This window comes from Podarcis tiliguerta, assembly GCF_965153285.1.
Source record: "Podarcis tiliguerta genome assembly, chromosome: 6".
Lineage (NCBI taxonomy): Eukaryota > Metazoa > Chordata > Lepidosauria > Squamata > Lacertidae > Podarcis > Podarcis tiliguerta.
Genome location: NC_139539.1, coordinates 11023557 through 11046408, shown reverse-complemented (window position 1 = coordinate 11046408; position 22852 = coordinate 11023557). Strand labels below are relative to the sequence as shown.

The following is a 22852-nucleotide window of genomic DNA, read 5'->3' as shown; positions in this document are numbered from 1 at the left end:
ATTTGCTCTCCATGCTGCGTGAAAAAAGTCTTTCGGAACTGAGACAAATTTCCAAAGCAGTGTGTGGCATGTTGTAGAAGTCCTGCTGCTCCAAGGGTGCATTTATATTCAAGAATGGTGAATTCAATGAATAATGTCCACTTAGCACCAACCCACTCTCCCCTTAGCCTAGCAGAAACCCTGAAGCAGGTCTTTATGGAGAGCCCAGGGAGGGAGCTGTATAGAGCTCTGTTAACCAAGACATTCATCAACAGAGTCTTAAATCCATAGTCAAGGTTCAATAGAAAATACTAAAAATTGAAGTTTTCATGCCCAAGTCCTCGAATAGTCCTTTGAACCTCAGCCATCATTTCCAGGTGGTCTACCATCCAAGGCTGAACCTACTTGGCTTCAGCGGTAGAACTGCACCATGCACCTGAAAATTCCTGCATACTCTGAAATGTCACGCAGTGTTATTCACTTATTTGCTTGCTTAATCGCAGCACTTCTATTCCGACTTTCCAACAGATTGCCTAGCATAAAGCAAGCCTATCTGAAATCAAATCAAGCAATAAAATCCCATTTTAACAGCAAATCAAAACTGTATAAGCAACATACACACTGCAAAGTAGCAAAGAGGGGAATGGGTTGCTTCGTGTAGTGATGGCCATCCAACACAAGGAGGTAGAAGTTACAGAGCTCCTAAGAGACATGAGCACACGAGAAACCTAATAATGGTGACAGAGCTATGAAACCTCAACCCCACCCCAAAACCTAGGGGCACTGGAGACTTTGTGAGTGAGTTATGCTCTTTAAATAGGTGTTCCAAAAGGCCAACATCCATGACTTTCTTTTTTTTCGAAATGCTTTTTATTGAGATTTAAGAACACCAACACCAACCAACAAAAACATCAAGTCTTATTACATATATCCTACTTTATGCTCCATAGAGCCGTTGACTTCCGTCCTTCCCTTCCGCAAGTTTTCTTATTCCAATCTATAATTCACAGTTTCATTGGTTAAAAATTACACCGTGACATAAGATTTAATTCAATCCTGCCAACGTTTTCATATTTCTACAGTTCTCACTTATATAAACCATAAATTTACTCCATTCCTTTTGGTACTTCGTCTCCTCCTGATTGCAAATTCTGTGTGTCAATTTTGCCATTTCAGTGTATTCGACCAGCTTTATCTGCCATTCCCTCACAGTTGGAATCTCCTGTAACTTCCACTTTGGGGCTATCAGAACTCTAGCTGCTGTTGTTGCATACAGATATAATCTTTGGTCTGTCTTCTTAATATCTTCTCCCACCAAACCTAGCAAAAATTCTTCTGGCTTTTTTGGAAAAGTATATTTAAACATCTTTTTTAACTCATAATAGATCGATTCCCAAAACTCTTTTATTTTGTTACATGACCACCACATGTGGTAAAAATCGACGTCCTTTTCCTTGCATTTCCAGCAGGTTTTGCTACTTGTCCTATACATTTTTTCCAGTTTGGTGGGAGTGAGATACCAATGATAGACCATTTTCATAACATTCTCTTTTAAAGCGGAGCATGCAGTGAATTTTAGACTCTCGTTCCAAAGTTTAGCCCATGCATCATAGTCTATGTTACAACATCCATGACTTTCATTCAACAAGTTCAACATCCAACGAGTTATGAAAGGATATATCGCTTTATCCAGGGAGCAAAGTGTGAGACCAGAAGGATCTTTGGCCTCATTCAGCAGATCTCTGTCTTTTTTTGCTCACATAATACCATGGACATTCCACCTGGAAAGGTGGGGTGTGAATGTAATAAAGTACCAGTACTCTCTGTTCTCATAGAATCATAGAATCATAGAGTTGGAAGAGACCACAAGGGCCATCGAGTCCAACCCCCTGCCAAGCAGGAAACACCATCAGAGCACTCCTGACATATGGTTGTCAAGCCTCTGCTTAAAGACCTCCAAAGAAGGAGACTCCACCACACTCCTTGGCAGCAAATTCCACTGTCGAACAGCTCTTACTGTCAGGAAGTTCTTCCTAATGTTTAGGTGGAATCTTCTTTCTTGTAGTTGGGATCCATTGCTCCGTGTCCGCTTCTCTGGAGCAACAGAAAACAACCTTTCTCCCTCCTCTATGTGACATCCTTTTATATATTTGAACATGGCTATCATATCACCCCTTAACCTCCTCTTCTCCAGGCTAAACATGCCCAGCTCCCTTAGCCGTTCCTCATAAGGCAACGTTTCCAGGCCTTTGACCATTTTGTTTGCCCTCCTCTGGACACGTTCCAATTTGGCAGTGTCCTTCTTGAACTGTGGCGCCCAGAACTGGACACAGTACTGGACACAGTTCTTTCGCGGTACAGATTGCATTCTTGGGGTCCATGAGAATTGGGATGCATAAACAGGAGCCCCTGGACAGGACCAATAAGTGCAATCCACTGCCCTTCAAGAGTGCCAATATTCCCCCATGTGGGTCCAGTGGCCATGTGTGGAAATATCACCATAGGGAGGGGAGGGAAGAAATCAGCAAGTGGTACAACTCACACAGGTGCCAACAGGGGGCGGAGAATCAGGGCTTTGCCAAAAGTACAGGATAACTCCCTGAGCAGGCACTGCAACTGTATTTAGCAAGTGTTTATCAGTACCACAATTTTCTTTGCGACCAATCTGGCTTGGAAACATGTTTTTAAATTAAGAATAATGGAAACAGCCCCAGATTCCGCAGCAATAGCTGTGGAACATTTGCAATCACAGTCATGCAGGCTCCCATGTTTGCTTGTCTGAACTTGAGCCTTCCGGAAAAGGAATGAATTCCCCCGTGCATTTCTCGAAACTGTGCATTTAATATTTTTCTTTAATTTGCCAACTTGATCCTTTTACTATTGAAAAGACAGGCGGCGTGTTTGCAAACCAATCGATGCTTTATTTCCTCTGAGGCGAAAATGTGATCCATTTCATAAAGCCTGATACATCAATGTGGGAGCAATTTAATTTTGTTATTATATCCATTTCCTGCTCTTGAGACATTTTGTTCTCGGTTTTTAATCATTAAAAAATTCTTCCTCTCTGCCCTCTGTGGTGCACACCAACCCTATTTACATGCTTCTGGAGACCATCAGGAATTCCTCTCCTTAAACTCATGCTTCTCATTCCTCACGCTGCGTGCGAGGCTCTCACCCATCAAAAATGTGCCCCCTGTTACTCTTTTCACACAATAATCACACACATAATCAGTGCATATAAAGGGGAGAAGGATTGTGCCTGTTGATAGGGAAGTAGGGAGACAGCGATTTACATCCCGTCCTGTGGTCATCTCCAGCAACGCTGTTCCCATTCCGCTGCAGTTTGGCTTCCACTATAAAATGTACATTATTCATCTCACTATCCGCTGTGGCCAAAATTAACATAATTAATACTGTAGTCCATTTCAATGGAGGGGAAATGTCAAAAACAAAACAGAAAGTAACATAATTTTACACAACATTGTTGTTGTTTAGTCGTGTCCGACTCTTTGTGACCCCATGGACCAGAGCATGCCAGGCACTTCTGTCTTCCACTGCCTCCCGAGGTTTGGTCAAACTCATGCTGGTAGCTTCGAGAACACTGTCCAACCATCTCGACCTCTGTCGTCCCCTTCTCCTTGTGCCCTCCATCTTTCCCAACATCAGGGTCTTCTCCAGGGAGTCTTCTCTTCTCATAAGGTGGCCAAAGTATTGGAGCTTCAGCTTCACAATCTGTCCTTCCAGTGAGCACTCCGGGCTGATTTCCTTCAGAATGGATAGGTTTGATCTTCTTGCAGTCCATGGGACTCTCAAGAGTCTCCTCCAGCACCATAATTCAAAAGCATCCATTCTTTGGCGATCAGCCTTCTTTATGGTCCAGCTCTCATTTCCATACATCACTACTGGGAAAACCATAGCTTTAACTATATGGACCTTTGTCGGCAAGGTGATGTCTCTACTTTTTAAGATGCTGTCTAGGTTTGACACAACATTAGCAGATTCTAAATGCAATGGTGGCGAATACCGCTCAAATTCGCTCCCATGATTTCCGTTTCTGACCTCAGATGAGCATGTAAATTGTGGCCATTTCTGCTCCCGTTTCCATTTCGGATGGAATTATCTGATGTCTGATGGAATTCCCTCACACAAGAACATAATAAGAGGCCTTCTGGATCACGACAGTGGCCCATCTAGTTCAGCATCCTGTTCTCACAGTGGGCAAATAGGTGCTTGTAAAGGTAAAGGTAAAGGTACCCCTGCCTGTACGGGCCAGTCTTGACAGACTCTAGGGTTGTGTGCCCATCCCACTTAAGAGGCCGGGGGCCAGCGCTGTCCGAAGACACTTCCGGGTCACGTGGCCAGCGTGACATTGCTGCTCTGGCGAGCCAGAGCCGCACACGGAAACGCCGTTTACCTTCCCGCTAGTAAGCGGTCCCTATTTATCAACTTGCACCCGGGAGTGCTTTCGAACTGCTAGGTTGGCAGGCGCTGGGACCGAACAACAGGAGCGCACCCCACCGCAGGGATTCGAACCACCGACCTTTCGATCGGCAAGCCCTAGGCGCTGAGGCTTTTACCCACAGCGCCACCCGTGCTTGTAGGAAACCGATAAGCAGAATCCAGGAACAAGAACACTCCCCTCCTCTGTGATTTTCAGTACCTGCTGGCCCAGCTCTCAACATCTATAAATCAGCGCCAAGTTCAAAACAGAGCTGTAGGTTCTGTTTGATCATTGGAATAAACACATGGAATTTGCAGACTGGGCTGAGTGGTACCATCTCAATTCCCTACTGCAAATAATAATAATAATAATAATAATAATAATAATAATAATAATAATAATTTATACCCTGCCCTCCCCAGCCAGAGCCGGGCTCAGGGCGGCTAACACCAATAAAATCACAGTAAAAACATAAGGCGGGGGGACCAATTTAAAATACAGGTTAAAATCCAATTTAAAATGCAGCCTCATTTTAAAAGTAGCCCATAGATCAAAACCATAAGGGGAGGGAAACATAAGGGTCAGACTGAGTCCAAACCAAAGGCCAGGTGGAACAGCTCTGTCTTGCAGGCCCTGCGGAAAGATGTCTAGTCCTGCAGGGCCCTAGTCTCTTGTGACAGAGCGTTCTACCAAGTCGGGGCCAGTACTGAAAAGGCCCTGGCCCTAGTTGAGACCCATCTAGTCCAAGATCCTATTTCCCATGCCCAACCAGGTGTGGGATGGAAGCCCACAAGCCAAATGTGAGCATAATAGTGCTCTCTACACTTGTCCTTCTCAGCAGCTGGTATTCATAGTGCCTCTAATGCTGGAACTAGTAAATAGCCATCATGACTAGTAGCAATAGATAGCACGTTGATTTTAAGTGCAGCTCTTGTAAAAGATGGCTGATTACAGAGCTTATCCCCTCTCCTTTGAGAGAGCAGGGGACGAGAGAGAGAATCTTCATCAAATAAGTAGCCCAAACTAGCATCTGCTAATTTGATTTATGAGAACGTGAGTGAATTATCCCTCTCTCTCTCTCTCTCTCTCTCTCTCTCACACACACACACACACAGACACACATATACACACACAGGCGTACAAGGGCAGCAGATCAGTTTCTGTTTTAGCGGCACAGAACCAAATGCATGGTTTCATGCAGGTACAGTTGGATTGATGCTACATGTATATGCAGCATGATCCCGTGCATGTTTACTTGGAAGTAAGTCCAGCACCTTTAAATGGGCCTTATTCACAGGCAAGTATGCATACGATGCATTGCAGTCTTAAACTGGTCTAACGGCTCTTTGCTGCCACCAGCAAACCCTGGCAACAGTAACTCTGCAAGAGAAGCTAGGAATATCAGTACAGTGGTACCTTGGTTCTCAAACTCAACCCATTCTGGAAGTCCATTTGACTTCCAAAACATTCGCGAACCAAGTCGTGAGTGGGACAGGCGCCCCGGAAACAATAGCAGACAACCACATTGGACATTTGGCTTCCAAAAAACATTCGAAAACCGGAACACTTACTTCTGGGTTGTCGGCATTCGGGAGCCAATTTGTTCGTCAACTAAGCCATTCCAGAACCAAGGTTCCACTGTAGTCTCGCAAAGGTACAGCTATCACGATTCTTTAAGAGACACTCTGACAGTTAAACTGATTTTTTTTATTATTTAAAAAAACCATAAACGTGCAGTGTAGAGATATGGCCATAGGGTTGTATCCAACCAATATCTTGTTCCTCTTGCACAACAGAACTTCCCTTCCGTAAATTTATTCTGTAAATTTACAGAATACATCAAAAATGTATGTGAGGAACAACTAACGCTTGTTGGCTTTCAAGAAGCTTTGTGAAAAAGATTGATTGAAATGTTGTTTGAAAAATAGGTTAAAATTAAGAGAGGTGAAGTGCAACACAAAACTAAGAAATGTGAGAAGTAGTGATAATATGGAGAATTGTCAAATAGGCTGAAGGAAGTCCAAAAGATGTTTATGTATAAGGAGAATGTTAAATTGGGAGAAATTGTATATTGGAAACTGAATAAAAATTAATTATAAAAAAAAAGAACTTCCCTTCCTTCTCCTCTCCCACCTGAACCCAAAATCTCTTCTGGGAGTTTCCCCAACTGTCCAGAGTTAATTTAGGTGGGGAGCACAGTGGGGAGGCAAGGGAAGGGAAGTTCCGTTGCACAAGGGGTGGAACAACATACACACCATGCTAAGTAACATTATGATGCTACTATAAATGGTCGTAGCAGTTGCTAGGAGACACCCATTCCCATCTCAGAGCTACAATTCCCTAAGCTCTTTGGGAAGAGGGATTTATTGTTAAATGATTCTGGAGACGGTAGCTCTGTGAGGGCCTTCTAACACAGGCATAGGCAATCTCCAGCCCTCCAGATGTTTGGGACTACAATTCCCATCATCCCTGACCACTGGTCCTATTAGCTAGGGATGATGGGCATTGTAGTCCCAAGTATCTGGAGGGCCGGAGTTTGCCTATGCCTGTTCTAACAAGTCTCAACACACCCTTGACAAACTACGGTACCCAGAATGCCTTGGGGAAAGCCACAGCTGCTGAAAGTGGCACGTGACTGCCTCAAATGAATGGCGCGAAGGTGGCTGAAGTCCTGATACAGGTGGGATGACTTTGCCGGATGCGTTAAGCTCTGCGCCATGGAGCCACGCTTAGGGTGCTCCTACGAGCGATGCTTCCGGCGCGAGGTAACCTCTTCCTTCTTCTCCTTTGACATTCCAGGGCTTGAGAGCGGCAGATAATGACCCGACGGCCCCACCGTACGACTCCCTTCTTGTCTTTGACTATGAGGGCAGTGGTTCAACAGCAGGGTCCGTCAGCTCGCTTAACTCCTCGAGCTCCGGAGATCAAGATTACGACTACCTTAACGACTGGGGGCCAAGGTTCAAGAAACTGGCGGACATGTACGGAGGAGGCGAGGACGACTAAACTGACCTCACTTTATTGTTTTGCAAAAGGAAAAAGGAAGAAAGGAAGAAAGGAAAGCTATAGCATTAGAAGAAGATGATGATGATGAAGATGAAGAAGTAAAAAAAGAAACCCAGTGTTGAGGAAGAAAGGAGTGAAAGCAGACTAAACAAGAACTGTACAGAAGTGGCAGCTTTTTTAAAATTAATATCTCCTGCTGACTGTATTCCTTTGAGTGGTGACTTAGAAAGTTTATTTTCCTCTTTTTTTTCTTTATTTCTGTTTCTCTCTCTTTCCCCCCCTTTTTTAAAGAACATCGAGCTGTCTAGCATGAACACTCGTCTCTGCTGCGGTTGTGTGTTTTTTTGTCCCCCCCCCCAAAAAAAATTGTTTTTCTTTTTCCCGATGTGTCAGCAGGGATATTGCTTGGTCTATCCACTTTATGACTAAAGGGAGTGAAAGGCACTCTGTCTTAACTTGAATTTCTTAGAACAGAAGCACTGTTTTTAAAATATATATATATACAGATATATATATTTGAAAGTGCCTTTTGGTACACGTATCAGATTCCCTCAATCTCAGGAGTGTTCAAAAGAAACAAACAAAAATAATTTACGTTTCCACCGTCTTGGACACCACACTCTATATGACCCTATGCCAGTTCTAGCTGGGAAAGGAATTAACAAAACAAAAACCAGGAACTATGGAATGGTTTCTCTTTTTGGGCCTTTTTGCTATTTTAAAAAAATAATGGGCAAGTTGTTTGTGGGGTGGGGGGGGGGACTAAGGAAGAAAGATGCTTTGAATTAAAACAAATACAAAAAACAAAAAACAAAACTGCTATCTTTTGGCCTAAAGCAGATGCTGAACTGAGTAAACTTGTTGTGTATATATAATTCATTGTTTAGCCAATGCAAACTATCGACCTGGGTTTTCTCTTTGTGACCTGGTCACACGTGATGTAGCTTCCTAGAACAATAGCATTGGTTAGCCTTTGGTGCGTGTGACACAAAAGACCTTGCATAAGCCCAACAGTAAATGATGACAAGACCAAAGGCCGCTTGTGTGTGAGAGTTGTTTTTCTTCCTTTTATTTTCGTTGAAGCTCCCTCCACCTGCTGAATCCCATCCACCGTGGTTAGGTAGTACGTTTCTTATCAGATGTTCACCCTGATGAATGTGGAATTCTGAGCGAATGTTCGGAACGCAGAACTGTGGGCAACTGAAGAAATGGTTTTAGGGAGGCTGTGGAAGCTCTGTCACCGGAGATTATAAAATGGGGTGGCTCGTATACATGGTTCAGCTACATGAACTCCAATGCATTGTGTTGCATCGTGTACAGCCCCAGATTACCAGTTTTGAAGCCTGTGCGATGTTGCCCAGAATTTCCACCCTTTCCATAGCATAGCAGGTAGGTGGAGCTAAACACAAGCAAAATGTAGATATAAGCCATTTGGTAGGTGGGTTGGTGGACGGGAAATCAGTAAGTACCCAAATGAAGAAATTGCCCATCTCTGTTTTGAAGAGTTGCAAACTTAGTATAGGGGGCCATTGCTATAGGTCAGTTTTCAGTGCCAATAGAAGCAGGTGTTTGAGGCCCTTGAAATCATTTGCGAGAGCCAGTGTGGTGTAGTGGTTAAGAGCGGTAGTCTCGTAATCTGGGGAACCGGGTTTGTGTCTCTGCTCCTCCACATGCAGCTGCTGGGTGACCTTGGGCCAGTCACACTTCTCTGAAGTCTCTCAGCCCCACTCACCTCACAGAGTGTTTGTTGTGGGGGAGGAAGGGAAAGGAGAATGTTAGCCGCTTTGAGACTCCTGAAGGGGAGTGAAAGGCGGGATATCAAATCCAAACTCTTCTCTTTCACCATCAGAAGTAGACCCAGCAAAAGCCACTGTCTTACTAGGGTTACGCCATTTGTTCTCTTGAGATTTTTAAGGAGGAGACTAGTTAGGCCTGCAGGCCGGAATGGTTTTAGTCTATGGTTTATTGCGTCAAGTCATCTGATATACTTGCCCACATAATCTGTTCCATGAATCAGCAAGGAAAACCAATGAACTTAATTTTAAAAGCACACGCAGACTGAAAGAGCATAGCAATTAATCTAGCGTATTTACCTGACCATTTATTTGTATGTTGCTCCATTGTCAAAAGGAAGGTACTTCAGAGGGTCCTTGTTTTGAAGAGTTAAGTCGCCACAACGTGAGGTGCTGGTCAGGGTTGGTTCAAGAAACATTTCTGCCCAAATCAGTTGTACTGCACATGATCCAAGTAATGGAGCCCAGGACCCTTGAGCTGCTCGCACATATTGGTACTCAACAAAACTTTGCTATCCCAGACAAACTTTTGGGCTGCTTGAATAGTCAGCCCAGTCCAAATCTCAAATTCAAAACTGCTTGTATGTGCTAAAATTATATCCAACAGGCATTTGCCACATGGTGAGTTTTGCTTCTGAATACAGCTCACATGGTGTGGTCTGGCATTGATCATGTTCTCCTGAGGCCTACTAGAACTAATGTTCTCCAGAACATAGAAAGCACCAGCTCTTGTCATGTACTGAGGAGCATTAAGAAATATATAAAAACAATGGGAGACAGTTATGTTGCAATAACTATAATCATGTCAAAAATTAACAGGCAGATCAAGCCTACTACAAAATTAAGACAGCCTCCTTTGCCCTCAGTCAGGGAAGACACCAGAAAAGTAAAAGGAAAGAAGTGTAAGTACGTCCAGTAAAGACCCTCAGGAAAGCACACAGAAGGAGGGAAGATGCTTTTTGATCCTCAAGAGAGAGTAAGCACTACAGCATTCCTTTCTGCAATTATTTGAAAGGAATGGTAGTGAGCTATTATTTTTCTCAGTCTAACATAGACCTTGAGAAGCCATAGCTCAGTGATAATTAACCTGTTTTGCATACAGAAGGTCTTGGTTCAGCCCCTGGCGTTCGAAGTTTGCCTAGAGAAATGCCTAGGAAATGCGTCAACCTGGAGAACTGCTGTCAGCCAGAATAGATAATACGCCACAGTCTGACTCACGATGAGACCACTTCATAATTCATATGATATCCACAGGGTGGAGTCCAAGAAGAGACTGCATTTCCTGTGGCGAGAATCTGCACCGCCATAGAGTGGCCAGCTTCACATTTTGAGATGCAGTGCTGGGTTATTCGTACTAATGATATCCCCAAGAGAGATGTCTTTAGTATCATTCTGTGCCTCTACAACAGGACGGGGAAGGTGTGGCCCTCCATATGCTGTTAAACTCCTTCAAATCCTAGCCATCATCGCCAATAGTCACAGATGATAGGCACTGTAGTCACAGCAACATCTGGGAGGGCCACAAGTTCTCCATCCCAGCTCTCTGGGAAAGAACCACTAAATACTTGCCCTTTGTCCTACAGAGATGGTCAACGTCCATAAGGGGTGCTATTTTCCAGACAGTAATCTGGGAGGCAGGATGTGTTCCGACACACAAACTGGCCCCTCGCATGTGATCAGGCTCTGTATTGAAGTTGGCTCCATGTAGAATTGAAGGCTTCCCAGATACGAAGACCTGCCACTTGAGCATGGTTGGGACATTGCATGTGAAACCCAAAGAGAGATGCAATGTTGGTGTGTGACTTATCTATATGTCGTACAACCTGTGTGCTTCTCCCTTGATTAAAATTTGGTTGGGCCACCAGGTACCAAAATTGCTTTGGGGATCACCAATATGCCATCTGGGGCCTACAACATGAGCATCTCTTGAATGTCATGAGCCAGCTTGATGCAACTATATGTAAACCAGCTCATGTCTGTCCTGATGAATAGGTACTTTGTTGTGTAACCAATGCCTATTGGATGAGAGCCAGAGGTATAAATAGGTATCGTGTGATTAATGTGTTTAAATGGTGACAATTCAGCCACTGATTTGCTGCATTCTGATGGGACCTCACTGTTATCAATGGTAGCATACTACCTTTTGTTTTTAAATAGGGTCAGTATTTATTTTTTATTTTTTAAAAAACCATCTAGATTATGTGCTTTCTTTAATCAAACAAAAGGTTTTTTTCTCCCCTTTAATGATTTGGACTAGTGAGGTTTATGTCTAATGTTTGTACAATTATTTAGATTGCATGGCTGTGTAATGTAAAAACCACATTTAATGGATTATGAGCCACTTAATTGTGCTATGAAATCTTGGATTATCTATGAGTTAAACAATAAGAAAGATGTCCTGCTGCAGCAGGTTGGAGGAGGAGGAGGAAAATGTAGGAGAGCTTAGATACTATTTCTGTTAAATCCAAGAATGTGCACAGTTTTAGGGAAATGATATCGGATTATCCATGAGGGATGGGGCTGATCCTGCTTCCCCCCCTTCTTTTTTTCCAATCTACAAATTAATTCTCATTTGGAAGTTGAAAAAGGGAGGGGAAAGAGCGAGGAGGAGAAATATATTTCAAGTGGATGTTGTTTTAAAAGACTGTCTCAGAATGCAAGCTCCTTTGTCTATAGACTTTGAAAGTGCTCCTCGCGCATTTTATATTTCATTGTATCATATTTTCTATAAAATGCAATTTCTGTAAATTAACGAGCATTTGAAATGTGTCGTGTCTGATAATGGAATGTGGTTTTTTTAAAAAAAAGTATTCTGGAGGGAACATTCTGTCTTATCTTTCATGATTTTACTCACTGGGGATGCAATTTCATTGCCATTTGGTAACCAGCCACAATCCACACTTTTGGTGCATATAGACTTCCCACACACATAACTTCTCCCCCTTGGCCTTGCCACCTCGTACCCTTTAAACAGCAGGCTATATCAAAAGCTACTTTTCAAACTCCCAAAATTACAAAAAAAAATAATTGTTAACTATGCAAACATAGCAGGAGGGGGGATGCTATTGCTTGCACATGACTTGATTGTGCTATTGTTGAGACCGTGGCCTGTGACTCCAATCAACCACTTAAGCCAGAGCATTTGGATTTAAGTCATTTGCACCCCAACTCCCAACTTTAATAAGTCACTGGGCAATCCAACCTATCTTTGCACTAGACTGGGGCTGGGACGCTGGGACGAGTTGTCTCTCTTCCCAGAAAGGAAACCCTATTGGAGAACCATCAGCAGCCAAAATAGACAGTTCTGGGCTAGATGGGCACAGCTTCCTGTGTACCAAGTGCAAGGATCGAGACCTGCTCATCCATGTGGGTGTGCAAGAACAAGTGGCTGCCAACCACTTAGAATCATAGAATCATAGAGTTGGAAGAGACCACAAGGGCCATCGAGTCCAACCCCCTGCCAAGCAGGAAACACCATCAGAGCACTCCTGACCTATGGTTGTCAAGCCTCTGCTTAAAGACCTCCAAAGGAGGAGACTCCACCACACTCCTTGGCAGCAAATTCCACTGTCGAACAGCTCTTACTGTCAGGAAGTTCTTCCTAATGTTTAGGTGGAATCTTCTTTCTTGTAGCTTGGATTGCCACTTTACCAGCATGTGCTAAATTGGTGTGAAAAGGATGTTCATGCTAAGCGCAAGCTGCACACACACACACACACACACACACACACACACAAGTAGCTCTCCTCATTAGAGAACCAGACTGCAAATAGACTTACATTGAAGTATTCTGGTTTAACTGGTTTTTCTTTGGTTGGGATTGTGGATGAAGAAGATACCAGTGAAGGTTTTGTGGGCCTATCTACACGAACAGTCTTAAACTGGTTTCATGGCTGTTCCTTCTTCCCAAGGAACCACCGTGACAATGCCTGTGGGTTATTAACCAAATCCTCATCAAACTACCATTCCCAGCATTATTTGGGGAAAGCGTTATGGTTAACCAACATGACTTTGTACTTTAGTATCTTGACAAAAATAAAGCTGTGCAGAGGGCATCCTTGGGAAACAGGGAAGCTTAACAAATGACAATCCACTGGGAGGCTGGGCTATCAGGCAGCTCCCATTTTTACCCTGCAGGAGAACTTTCTGATAGATTATGTGAAACAGTACTTGGATGTCCACCAATGTCTCTTCCGGGAGGAAATATACTGCCCGTCAACCGAATAATACCAATTCCTGCTGAAAAGACATGCTTTGAGGTTGGGACCTCATTTTTCTTCACTCCGGCACTTACACATGATGAAAACTATCTTCTTCATACCATCACTCCTTCCCCTTAACCTGACATTCCAATGTCCTTCCAGCACTAAGTTTACCTGATCTCCTAAATGATGAAACAAACCTTATCCCCCTCTCTTTCTGAATTGCATGCCCCTTGCATACATTTCTCCCTCTTCCTTTTTGCAGTCATGTGATCTTTAGCTATTTTGTATTGCTTTTACCTTTTTAAAAAGAGAAGAAAAATTACAACGGGTGGAAAGTATCAAACTCAAGACCATAAATGATTATGTACTACAGAGCAACATTATCTGGTTCATGGAAAAAACTGATGGAATTTTATTTTTAAGAGCCTCAGTGTTTCTTAGTAACTATCCCATATTCATGCCTTGCTGCCATAACCAGAACCACCACTCATAAAGGACGCTATTTTGTTTGAATGCGGAATCCAGAAAACCTTTTGGAAAGTATTTAGCCTATACCAGCATAATATAGAGTTCATGTTGACTGCCCCGTGTCTCAAATCTTTCTAGATGAGCCTTTTAACTACCAAGTGTGGTGTAGTGGTTAAGAGCGGTAGTCTCATAATCTGGGGAACCGGGTTCACGTCTCCGCTCCTCCACATGCAGCTGCTGGGTGACCTTGGGCTAGTCACACTTCTTTGAAGTCTCTCAGCCCCACTCACCTCACAGAGTGTTTGTTGTAGGGGAGTAAGGGAAAGGAGGTTGTGAGCCGCTTTGAGACTCCTTAAAGGGAGTGAAAGGCGGGATATCAACCCCCCCCCCAAAAAAAAGTACTCACCCACCCCCAAAATTGATTTGAGCATCTGATTGGCTCCAGTGGAGAGCACCACACCAGATAACATTCAGAAGCTTCCTAGCTCTGATTGCTTCTTCCAGGGGAAGGTCCATGGGTCAGTGGTAGAGCACATAGAGTGGTACCTCGGGTTACATACGCTTCAGGTTACAGACTCCGCTAACCCAGAAATAGTGCTTCAGGTTAGGAACTTTGCTTCCGGATGAGAACAGAAATCGTGCTCTGTCGGTGCGGCAGCAGCAGAAGGCCCCATTAAAGTGGTGCTTCAGGTTAAGAACAGTTTCAGGTTAAGTACGGACCTCCGGAACGAATTACCGTATTTTTTGCTCTATAAGACTCATTTTTTCCCTCCTAAAAAGTAGGGGGAAATGTGTGTGCATCTTAGGGAGCGAATGCAGGCTGCACAGCTATCCCAGAAGCCAGAACAGCAAGAGGGATTGCTGCTTTCACTGCGCAGCGATCCCTCTTGCTGTTCTGGCTTCTGAGATTCAGAATATATTTTTTTCTTGTTTTCCTCCTCCAAAAATTAGGTGCGTCTTGTGGTCTGGTGCGTCTTGTGGTCTGGTGCGTCTTATAGAGCGAAAAATACGGTAAGTACTTAACCCGAGGTACCACTGTACTATGCATTGCAAAAGTTCCCAGATTCAAATCTGCAGAATATTTTGGTTGGGTGTGGGAGCGATTTGTGTCTGAAACCCTGAAGAGGCCCTGTTAGTCAGTGCAAGTGAGAGAAGAGATATGGACCATGGTACCCTACAGCTGTTATTGGATTCCCAAGTTCTAACCACCTCAGCATTCATGGCTATTGATCTCTCTGGTCAATGAGAGGTGGAACCCAGCAGCATCTGGTTTCCCCACCCCTGGTGAAAACAATCAGCTAGATGTACAAGTTATCTGACTCCATATAAAGAGCTTTGGTAGTGGTATTTAGTAATGATTCACTCTAAAAACAGGAACAGAATGGGGGTCTTGCTTTGTAGATCAAAAAGCTGAAGCTAGCAAAAGGTAAGTATTTAGCATGCCATATAAATCCATCAACACTCTTAATATGAGCATGCCATATATTTGCCATGTGGAGGTTCTGCTTTAACAGAGCTTCCACGTGGTAGCTGGTAATCAGGTGTTTGTGTGTGGTGGCTCTCTGTGATAACTGCACACTTTTCTCCGTGCCACAGCAATCCTCTCCCTTTGCACACTGGTGGTGGTGAGGCTACAAGCACCCAATTTATAGAGTTTGCCACTTCAAAACAGCCACCGCATGCCTTGATTCTGTGACTAAGCACACTGTCAGAGGCAATATGCCTCTGAATACCAGTTACCGGGAGTCACAAGTGGGGAGAGCATTACTGCACCCAGGTCCTTCTTGCTGGGTTACCCGTAGGCATTTGTTGGCCACTGTGAGATGCTGAAGAAAATGACCCCTTGCTCTGATCCACCAGGACCTATCTTATGTCCTTATGACTATGCAGCAGCCACAACGATGTAAGCCAGCTCTTACTAGAGTTTGAAGAGACTCTCATACACAAGCAATCCTTTCAAGGAAATGGATCACCAGATAACAAGGTGACTTTCTTATCATGTTATGGAATTGGTTGACATGCTGTTTTGCAGTTGCTTGATTGCGAACACATTGTTTACAGCCCCCTTGAAAATATCCCAGGTTGTAAATTTAGCCAAGAGGTAAACAAATGCAAGGGACGCGGGTGGCGCTGTGGGTAAAAGCCTCAGCGCCTAGAGCTTGCCGATCAAAAGGTCGGCGGTTCGAATCCCCGCTGCGGGGTGCGCTCCCGTTGTTCGGTCCCAGGGCCTGCCAACCTAGCAGTTCAAAAGCACCCCCGGGTGCAAGTAGATAAATAGGGACCGCTTACTAGCGGGAAGGTAAACGGCGTTTCCGTGTGCGGCTCTGGCTCGCCAGAGCAGCGATGTCACGCTGGCCACGTGACCCGGAAGTGTCTCCGGACAGCGCTGGCCCCCGGCCTCTTAAGTGAGATGGGCGCGCAACCCTAGAGTCTGTCAAGACTGGCCCGTACGGGCAGGGGTACCTTTACCTTTACTAAACAAATGCAACCTGAACATGTGTCTGGGGCATGTCAGAGTATTAACAACAACACCACGGCAGAAAGTGTCACTTAATGGTTTATGCCTTATGCAGAGAGGCCTTCATAGGTGATACTTTTTTGCCATTTCATTTTTCTTAGAAGACTGGCATCTCAATGATTCATTATTATTTTTTGCATTGATAGATGCAGCTAATCCTAAAGGTGACAGAACTGATTATATATCTATATTCACTAAGGATGTGGTCATCAAATGTTGAGGGGGCGGAAATGATGTTCCCATTGGATTTATGTGGCGTCAGCTTTGATGCTTCCCTGGTGCTTCCTTGCCTTGTAGGCTTTGAATGCATAGAATCCCAGTTAGATTCCATGTTCAGGCAACCATAGGACATAACCCATGTCCTGGAAGATGCAGTGACACTACAAATTTTGCAATAAATGAGCCTTTATTTTTCTGAAAACTAAGCCCAAATGTGCCAGTGCTTTGAAATTAGAGAAGCTGGTAATTTGGAAGCCTTTATCTATATCCTGTGTAATGCAGCCTTACTCAAAAACTGCTTGAAAATATGCTGAAACTGATCAATTCATTGCCATCTAACCAGGGCTTTTTTTCAGATGGACCTCACCAGAACTCAGTTCCAATACCTCTCAGGTGGGCACCATTGCCATTATATGGATGCATCCCATCACCTCTTTTTCTAGAGATATAGTACTGCGTGTACCCAAATTCAAGGCTAGTTAATCCCATGAGCTAGAGAGCTGCAGAAAGGGCTTGTGGGAGAGGCATTGCTTGGTGGGAGAGTGCGTAATTTGAAGGCAGAAGGTTCCAGTCCCTGACATCTCAAGTTAAAAAGGGTCTCAGATAGTAGGACTGGGAAAGACCTCTGCCAGGGACCTTGGAGGATCATTGTCACTCAGAGCACTGGGTAAAGGTAAAGGTAAAGGGATCCCTGACCATTAGGTCCAGTTGTGACCGACTCTGGGGTTGCGGCGCTCATCTCGCTTTATTGGCCAAGGGAGCCGGTGTACAGCTTCCGGGTCATGTGGCCAGCATGACTAAGCCGCTTCTGGAGAACCAGAGCAGTGCACGGAAATGCCATTTACCTTCCCACCAGAGTGGTACCTATTTATCTACTTGCACTTTGACGTGCTTTCGAACTGCTAGGTTGGCAGGAGCAGGGATTCGAACCGCTGACTTTCTGATCAGCAAGTCCTAGGTTCTGTGGTTTAACCCACAGCGCCACCCGCGTCCCTAGAGCACTGGGTACATGGACCAAATGGTCTGGCTTTCTATAAGGTAGTTTCATGCAAAGATATAACAACTGTGCTATTTCTGGAGCCAGTGGGCAGGTAGCTAGAAAGTGAGTAGTGGTAATAAGAACAGATACAATCCAACCAAAGTTAATTTTAAGTCTCATTTGCTTCAGTAACGATGGGCAAACATGTGCTTAGTGCTCTCATTGAAACCAATGGGATGTAAAAGTGCCTAACTCTTGCTAGAGCATGACTGTGGATAATGACAAAGCAACGGCTTTTTAAGAAATAATAACTCAGTGGAAAAGAATGGCACACTTTGCTTCATTTGCATCCCTATTCATAAGGGTTATGAAACAAAAGGATAGGAAAATGTAGAAGCACACCCAAAATGAGTAGCATCATGTGTTTGCCTTCACTGCTAGAATTTGTTCTTAACAAATACAATTTACAAGGATGAAATCCTAAGGTGGCTGGTCTGCGGGGCAGTTCTTCTATAATATCCAGTGATCAGCCAGGCTCAGGGCAAAAGTAAGGGCAGAGGAATGATTTCACAATTCTCCATCCATTTCTGTGTGTGCTTATAGATGACTTGTTTACCAAGCATTCGTCCTGATTTATTTGCAGGGAGTTTAGGTGCCATTGCATAAAAGAAAGCGTTGTTCCATGCATTTTCTCATCACTTTCCTTATTACACGAAGTTCAATCATTTTAGGGAAGAAGGTGCAAGACCTCCCGATCAGCTATAATTGCATAACCTGAATTCACCAGTGTGTGATTGAATCTCACCTGAGAATAGTGAGAGACTGAATTGTCCTATGCTTAAATCTTCATTCTTTACTTTTTTACATTTCCTCTCCTATTGGAAGCAACAGGAGGGAGAGATTTGGGCACACTCCTGAGTATGTCACGAGGCTAGGATGCCTTAGCATCATTTCGATCCTAGCCATTTCCCGGTGTTCCCCTGGTATGTCCCTGATATGTCCCCAACACACATCCTTATTTGTCCTGCTGATGTCAGAGCTCCAGAGTTAGAGCTCAAAAACATCAGGGATGGTGTGGATGAAATATCAGAGCTCTGGGCCCCTCTACACATCCTTTCTATAATGCAGTCAAAATTATTTGTGCTGGTATTGGGGCACCTATATGCGATCTCACTTTCAATAATAATAATAATAATAATAATAATGTTTGCACTTGCCAGAGTTTCAGAGTGGACATACTGCTTCAGAGCCAGTATGAAGAGCCAGCGCGGTGTAGTGGTTAAGAGCGGTGGACTTGTAATCTGGGGAACTGGGTTCAATTCCCCGCTCCTCCACATGCAGCTGCTGGGTGACCTTGGGCCAGTCACACTTCTCTGAAGTCTCTCAGCCTCACTCACCTCACAGAGTGTTTGTTGTGGGGGAGGAAGGGAAAGGAGATTGTTAGTCACTTTGAGACTCCTTAAGGGGGGTGGATCCAAACTCAAATCCAAACTCTTCTCTTCTTCTCTTCTTCATTTCTAGTCAGTGCATGCTTTGCAACTTCCTGCTGAAATCCTTCAACTTTTCATCCCAGAAATGTTGGGGGAGGGTCTGGCTTTTGCTATGCTATTGTGCCCTCCAAATGGCTATAATGCAATAACATTGGGGCAGCATTGTAGAAGAACAAATAAAGTGGAATGATTTGTGGAAGATCGAGTATGAATCCTCCCTTAATGCACGATTATTGCCTCAATTACATACTGAGGCCCTCCACTCTGGAGAAGCCTTGTGTCTCCAACATTGGAGCAGGAGGCCTGAGATAGCCTGTGGCCCCTGGAATGTCTTAGGGGGCCATAGGATGGTGCCCTGAGCTAGGTAAGTCCTACAAGGAAACACAGAAAGAGAAACCAGCCTCCAACACGATGAAGAGTTGCCCTTGTCCAAGTCAGAATGTGTATATTTTCTACTTATCCCCCTAGGTCTCTTACCAAGATATTGCCTTTTGGCCTCTGCAGGTGACAAAGCAATTACTTCAACCAGAAAAGCCAGCCAGGGGTCTTCCAAGCTCCGAGCAGAGGTCAACATCCTTAACCTCCCGTCTACCACGGAGAATTCTCCTCACTTTCTTCTAGATTCCAGTCCTACCAGATCATATCCCACAGTACACCTTGGGCCAGAGAGCTACAGTGTTCACTGTTAATAAAAGCATCACTATCACTAATAACAGAAACATCACCACCAGGCATCTTCACACCGTGGCTTGTAAATACCAATATCCTTTTGAATGCCCTAAATAGAACTACTGGAAATAAATGGATCTCAGAGCAAGTTTCTTGGTTTGATACACCAACCCTGTGAAATTATAGAAGGGGGCATGTTAGTCTATTGCAGCAGAAACAACAAAATGTCTTGTAGCACTTTCGTAGAATTATAGAATCGTAGAGTTGGAAGGGACCCTGAGGGTAATCTAGTCTAACCCCCTACAGTGAAGGAATCTCAGCTAAAGCATCCAAAACAGATGGCCTTCCAACCTCTGTTCAAAAACCAATAGCTTGGTATAAGGTTTGTTGGACTAGAACCCATTTCATCACATTGGTTTGGGCTTGGATCAAGAAAATTCAGATCTCTGTATCAGCATTCAGCTGAGGACCCTGTGTGAATGAACCAAGTCACCTGGTCACAGGAGCACTTATGCAAATCTGGCAACCATGATTGGAGCAAATGAAGCTGCCTTATTCTAAATCAGACTATTGGTCCATCTGGTTCAGTATTGCGTGCTCTACACTGACTGGGGATGCCTGGAGAGGCCAGGGATTGAACCCAAGTCCTTCTACATATCAAACATGTGCTCTGCCACTGAGCAACAGCTTCTCCCAGCTTAAGCCCTACTCTTTATTTTACGCTTTAAGATGAATAAATGTATATAGTGCACGGGTGTGGTTTTTTAAAAGTGGATTTACCCCTCTGCACAACCTGAAAGATGCTCATAGGGTTGCTATACATAGAGATTTGTTTTTGAGGAGAGAATGGGAGGTGGTGGGCCAGAACATGTCCTTATTCTCCAAAAGAGACTGCAAGCAAGGTCACCTCACCTTCCTCGTATTCATATTTCCCTTGGGGTGGCAACTTGTAGGTGTGGGATACAACCATGCTCTATTCAAGGGGCAGATTTAGCACTAGGGACTTCTGTTGCTGATTTCTGCTATACTACTTGGACAGTTGACATAGTACAATTTGCTTGAAGAACACTCTGCAGCTCAAAGCATTGCTAGACTCTAAAAGGGTGTTTGGAATTCTTCAGAGTAACTGTCTGTGAAAATAGTATGTACATTTTTTAAAATCTGTGTGCATTTAAAAAATGAGAAACTGGACACTGTAGCTTTGTCAAAATTCAGAAAGCACCTTTGTTTGGCAGAGATAGTGAATATTAGGTACTGGACCAAGCCACCTCCAATTTGCTCACTGTGTTTATAGTTTAGCTCTTGCTTGCCGCTGTCAATCAAAGTAGCGAACATAAAACCAATATCAATGTGCAACAGAGGATGCTTTCTTCATATTTCTTTTGCATGTTTCCTTTTCCAGTGGGGAAAAGCCAGCATGATTGTGGTTATTTTAGAGGAGAGGCTGTTTGTTTTCTCATTATTCCTTTCTGATTCAGAAGGAGCCTTGGTGTATCCCTGATGTTTGGAAAACAGGGTGCTTAAAGGGTGGCAAAAAGCTCAAGGGGGGAAAAATAGTGCACAAGTTAAACTGAGCTCAAATGTTCTTTTGTAACCCATCAAAACAGCACAACTCTTTTTGTATTGTTCTTTGTACCAGTTTTGTACCAAAAAATAATAATACAGAAAAAGAGAAATAAAAAACAAAAAGGGAAGAAAGTTGATGTTTTCAGTGTTTTCCGTGCCACTGCAATCTTGGTTCAGAAACGAATAAGAGCTTTGCTGATTTATTGTGTATAAAAGCTGAATTGGTGTGTTGGCACCAATCTCCAGTGTAATAAATAAAGTCCTCCTTTTAAATAGCTTTGTTTGGTCATTTCTTACAAAATCCTTTATCATAGCCAGACACAGTTCCTTGCAACTGGTCATAAGAGTTCTGTTGGAGGAAACAAAGGTCCTTCCTGTCTAGAATTCTGATTCTAATAGTGGTCAATCAAATCGTTCAAGGAAGCCTATGCGCAGCCCATGAAGACATCAATCAACTGAGGATTGTGGATTGTCCTTTGTTGATTGATGTCTTCATGCACTTCCCCTGGGCTTCCCCAAAGCATCTGTTCATTGACACTAGCATTTCGTATCCTCTGGAAATGGAGGTTTCTTTTAGGTGTTGTGGCTAATAATACCCACCAATAGCCTCTGGAGTATTTTGCAGTGGGGATGCACACATATATTAGGAAATTTGAAGGTAAAGGGACCCCTGACCATTAGATCCAGTCACAGATGACTCTGGGATTGCGGCACTCATCTCGCTTTACTGGCCAAGGGAGCCAGTGTTTGTCCGCAGACAGCTTCCAGGTCATGTGGCCAGCATGACTAAGCCGCTTCTGGAGAACCAGAGCAGCACACGGAAACGGCGTTGACCTTCCCGCCAGAGCAGTACCTATTTATCTACTTGCACTTGACATCCTTTCGAACTGCTAGGTTGGCAGGAGCAGGGATCAAACAATGGGAATTTAGGTTGGTGTAATTAAGGTGGGTTCAAGAGCGCTATCACCCCAACACACAAAAAAATCCACTTTTTTAAAAAAAACTTTGAAAGTGATGAGGAAATGCATTTGAAAAGTGTGGGATGAAAAGAAATGGTTAACAACAATGAACACTACGCAAACAAATCAGATTGAATAGTCATCATCATATATCCTCCCCACAAACAAATCATAGACATAGTCCATCCTCTAAGCTTTGTGCAAGGATATCAAGATGAATGTTCAGCAAACAGGTCATATGGAGGATCCCTTATCCTCCCCAAATCATGTGTTCCAGACTGGTAAGACATCACCATCACCTCTTACTATGAACCCTAAAAGTCCTGTCCATTGCATCCATGTTATTGTACCTTTATTCTGGAAATGTGTCGTGTACACTGCATTTTATATCTTCCTCCATAACAGGAGACAGAGGTCCTGACCTCAGGTATGGAGTGCCAGCACTTATTCCTGTGTCAAGGAACAGATACATAATCAGAGTTGAGTTTTCAGCAGAGTTACCTGAGTTACCTGGAACGGTACATAATATGGCTTATATTTCATATCAGAGTTTCACAGTA

At 43.8% G+C, this 22852-nt stretch overlaps 1 protein-coding gene and 1 long non-coding RNA gene across 9 annotated transcripts in view; one reads left to right on the top strand and one right to left on the bottom strand.

Moving 5' to 3' along the window:
- CDH4 (cadherin 4) overlaps positions 1-8460 on the top strand; it is an 811352-nt gene extending 802892 nt beyond the window's left edge. For all 8 annotated transcript variants that reach the window (XM_083447288.1, XM_083447293.1, XM_083447292.1 and 5 more), the window contains one exon: positions 7220-8460. In XM_083447288.1, coding sequence (XP_083303414.1) covers positions 7220-7426 — 207 coding nt within the window. In that variant the 3' untranslated portion in view covers positions 7427-8460. The remainder of the gene's footprint in view (positions 1-7219) is intronic.
- LOC310680777 overlaps positions 1-22852 on the bottom strand; it is a 446371-nt gene that overhangs the window by 410351 nt on the left and 13168 nt on the right. The gene's annotated exons all lie outside the window — the stretch shown is intronic.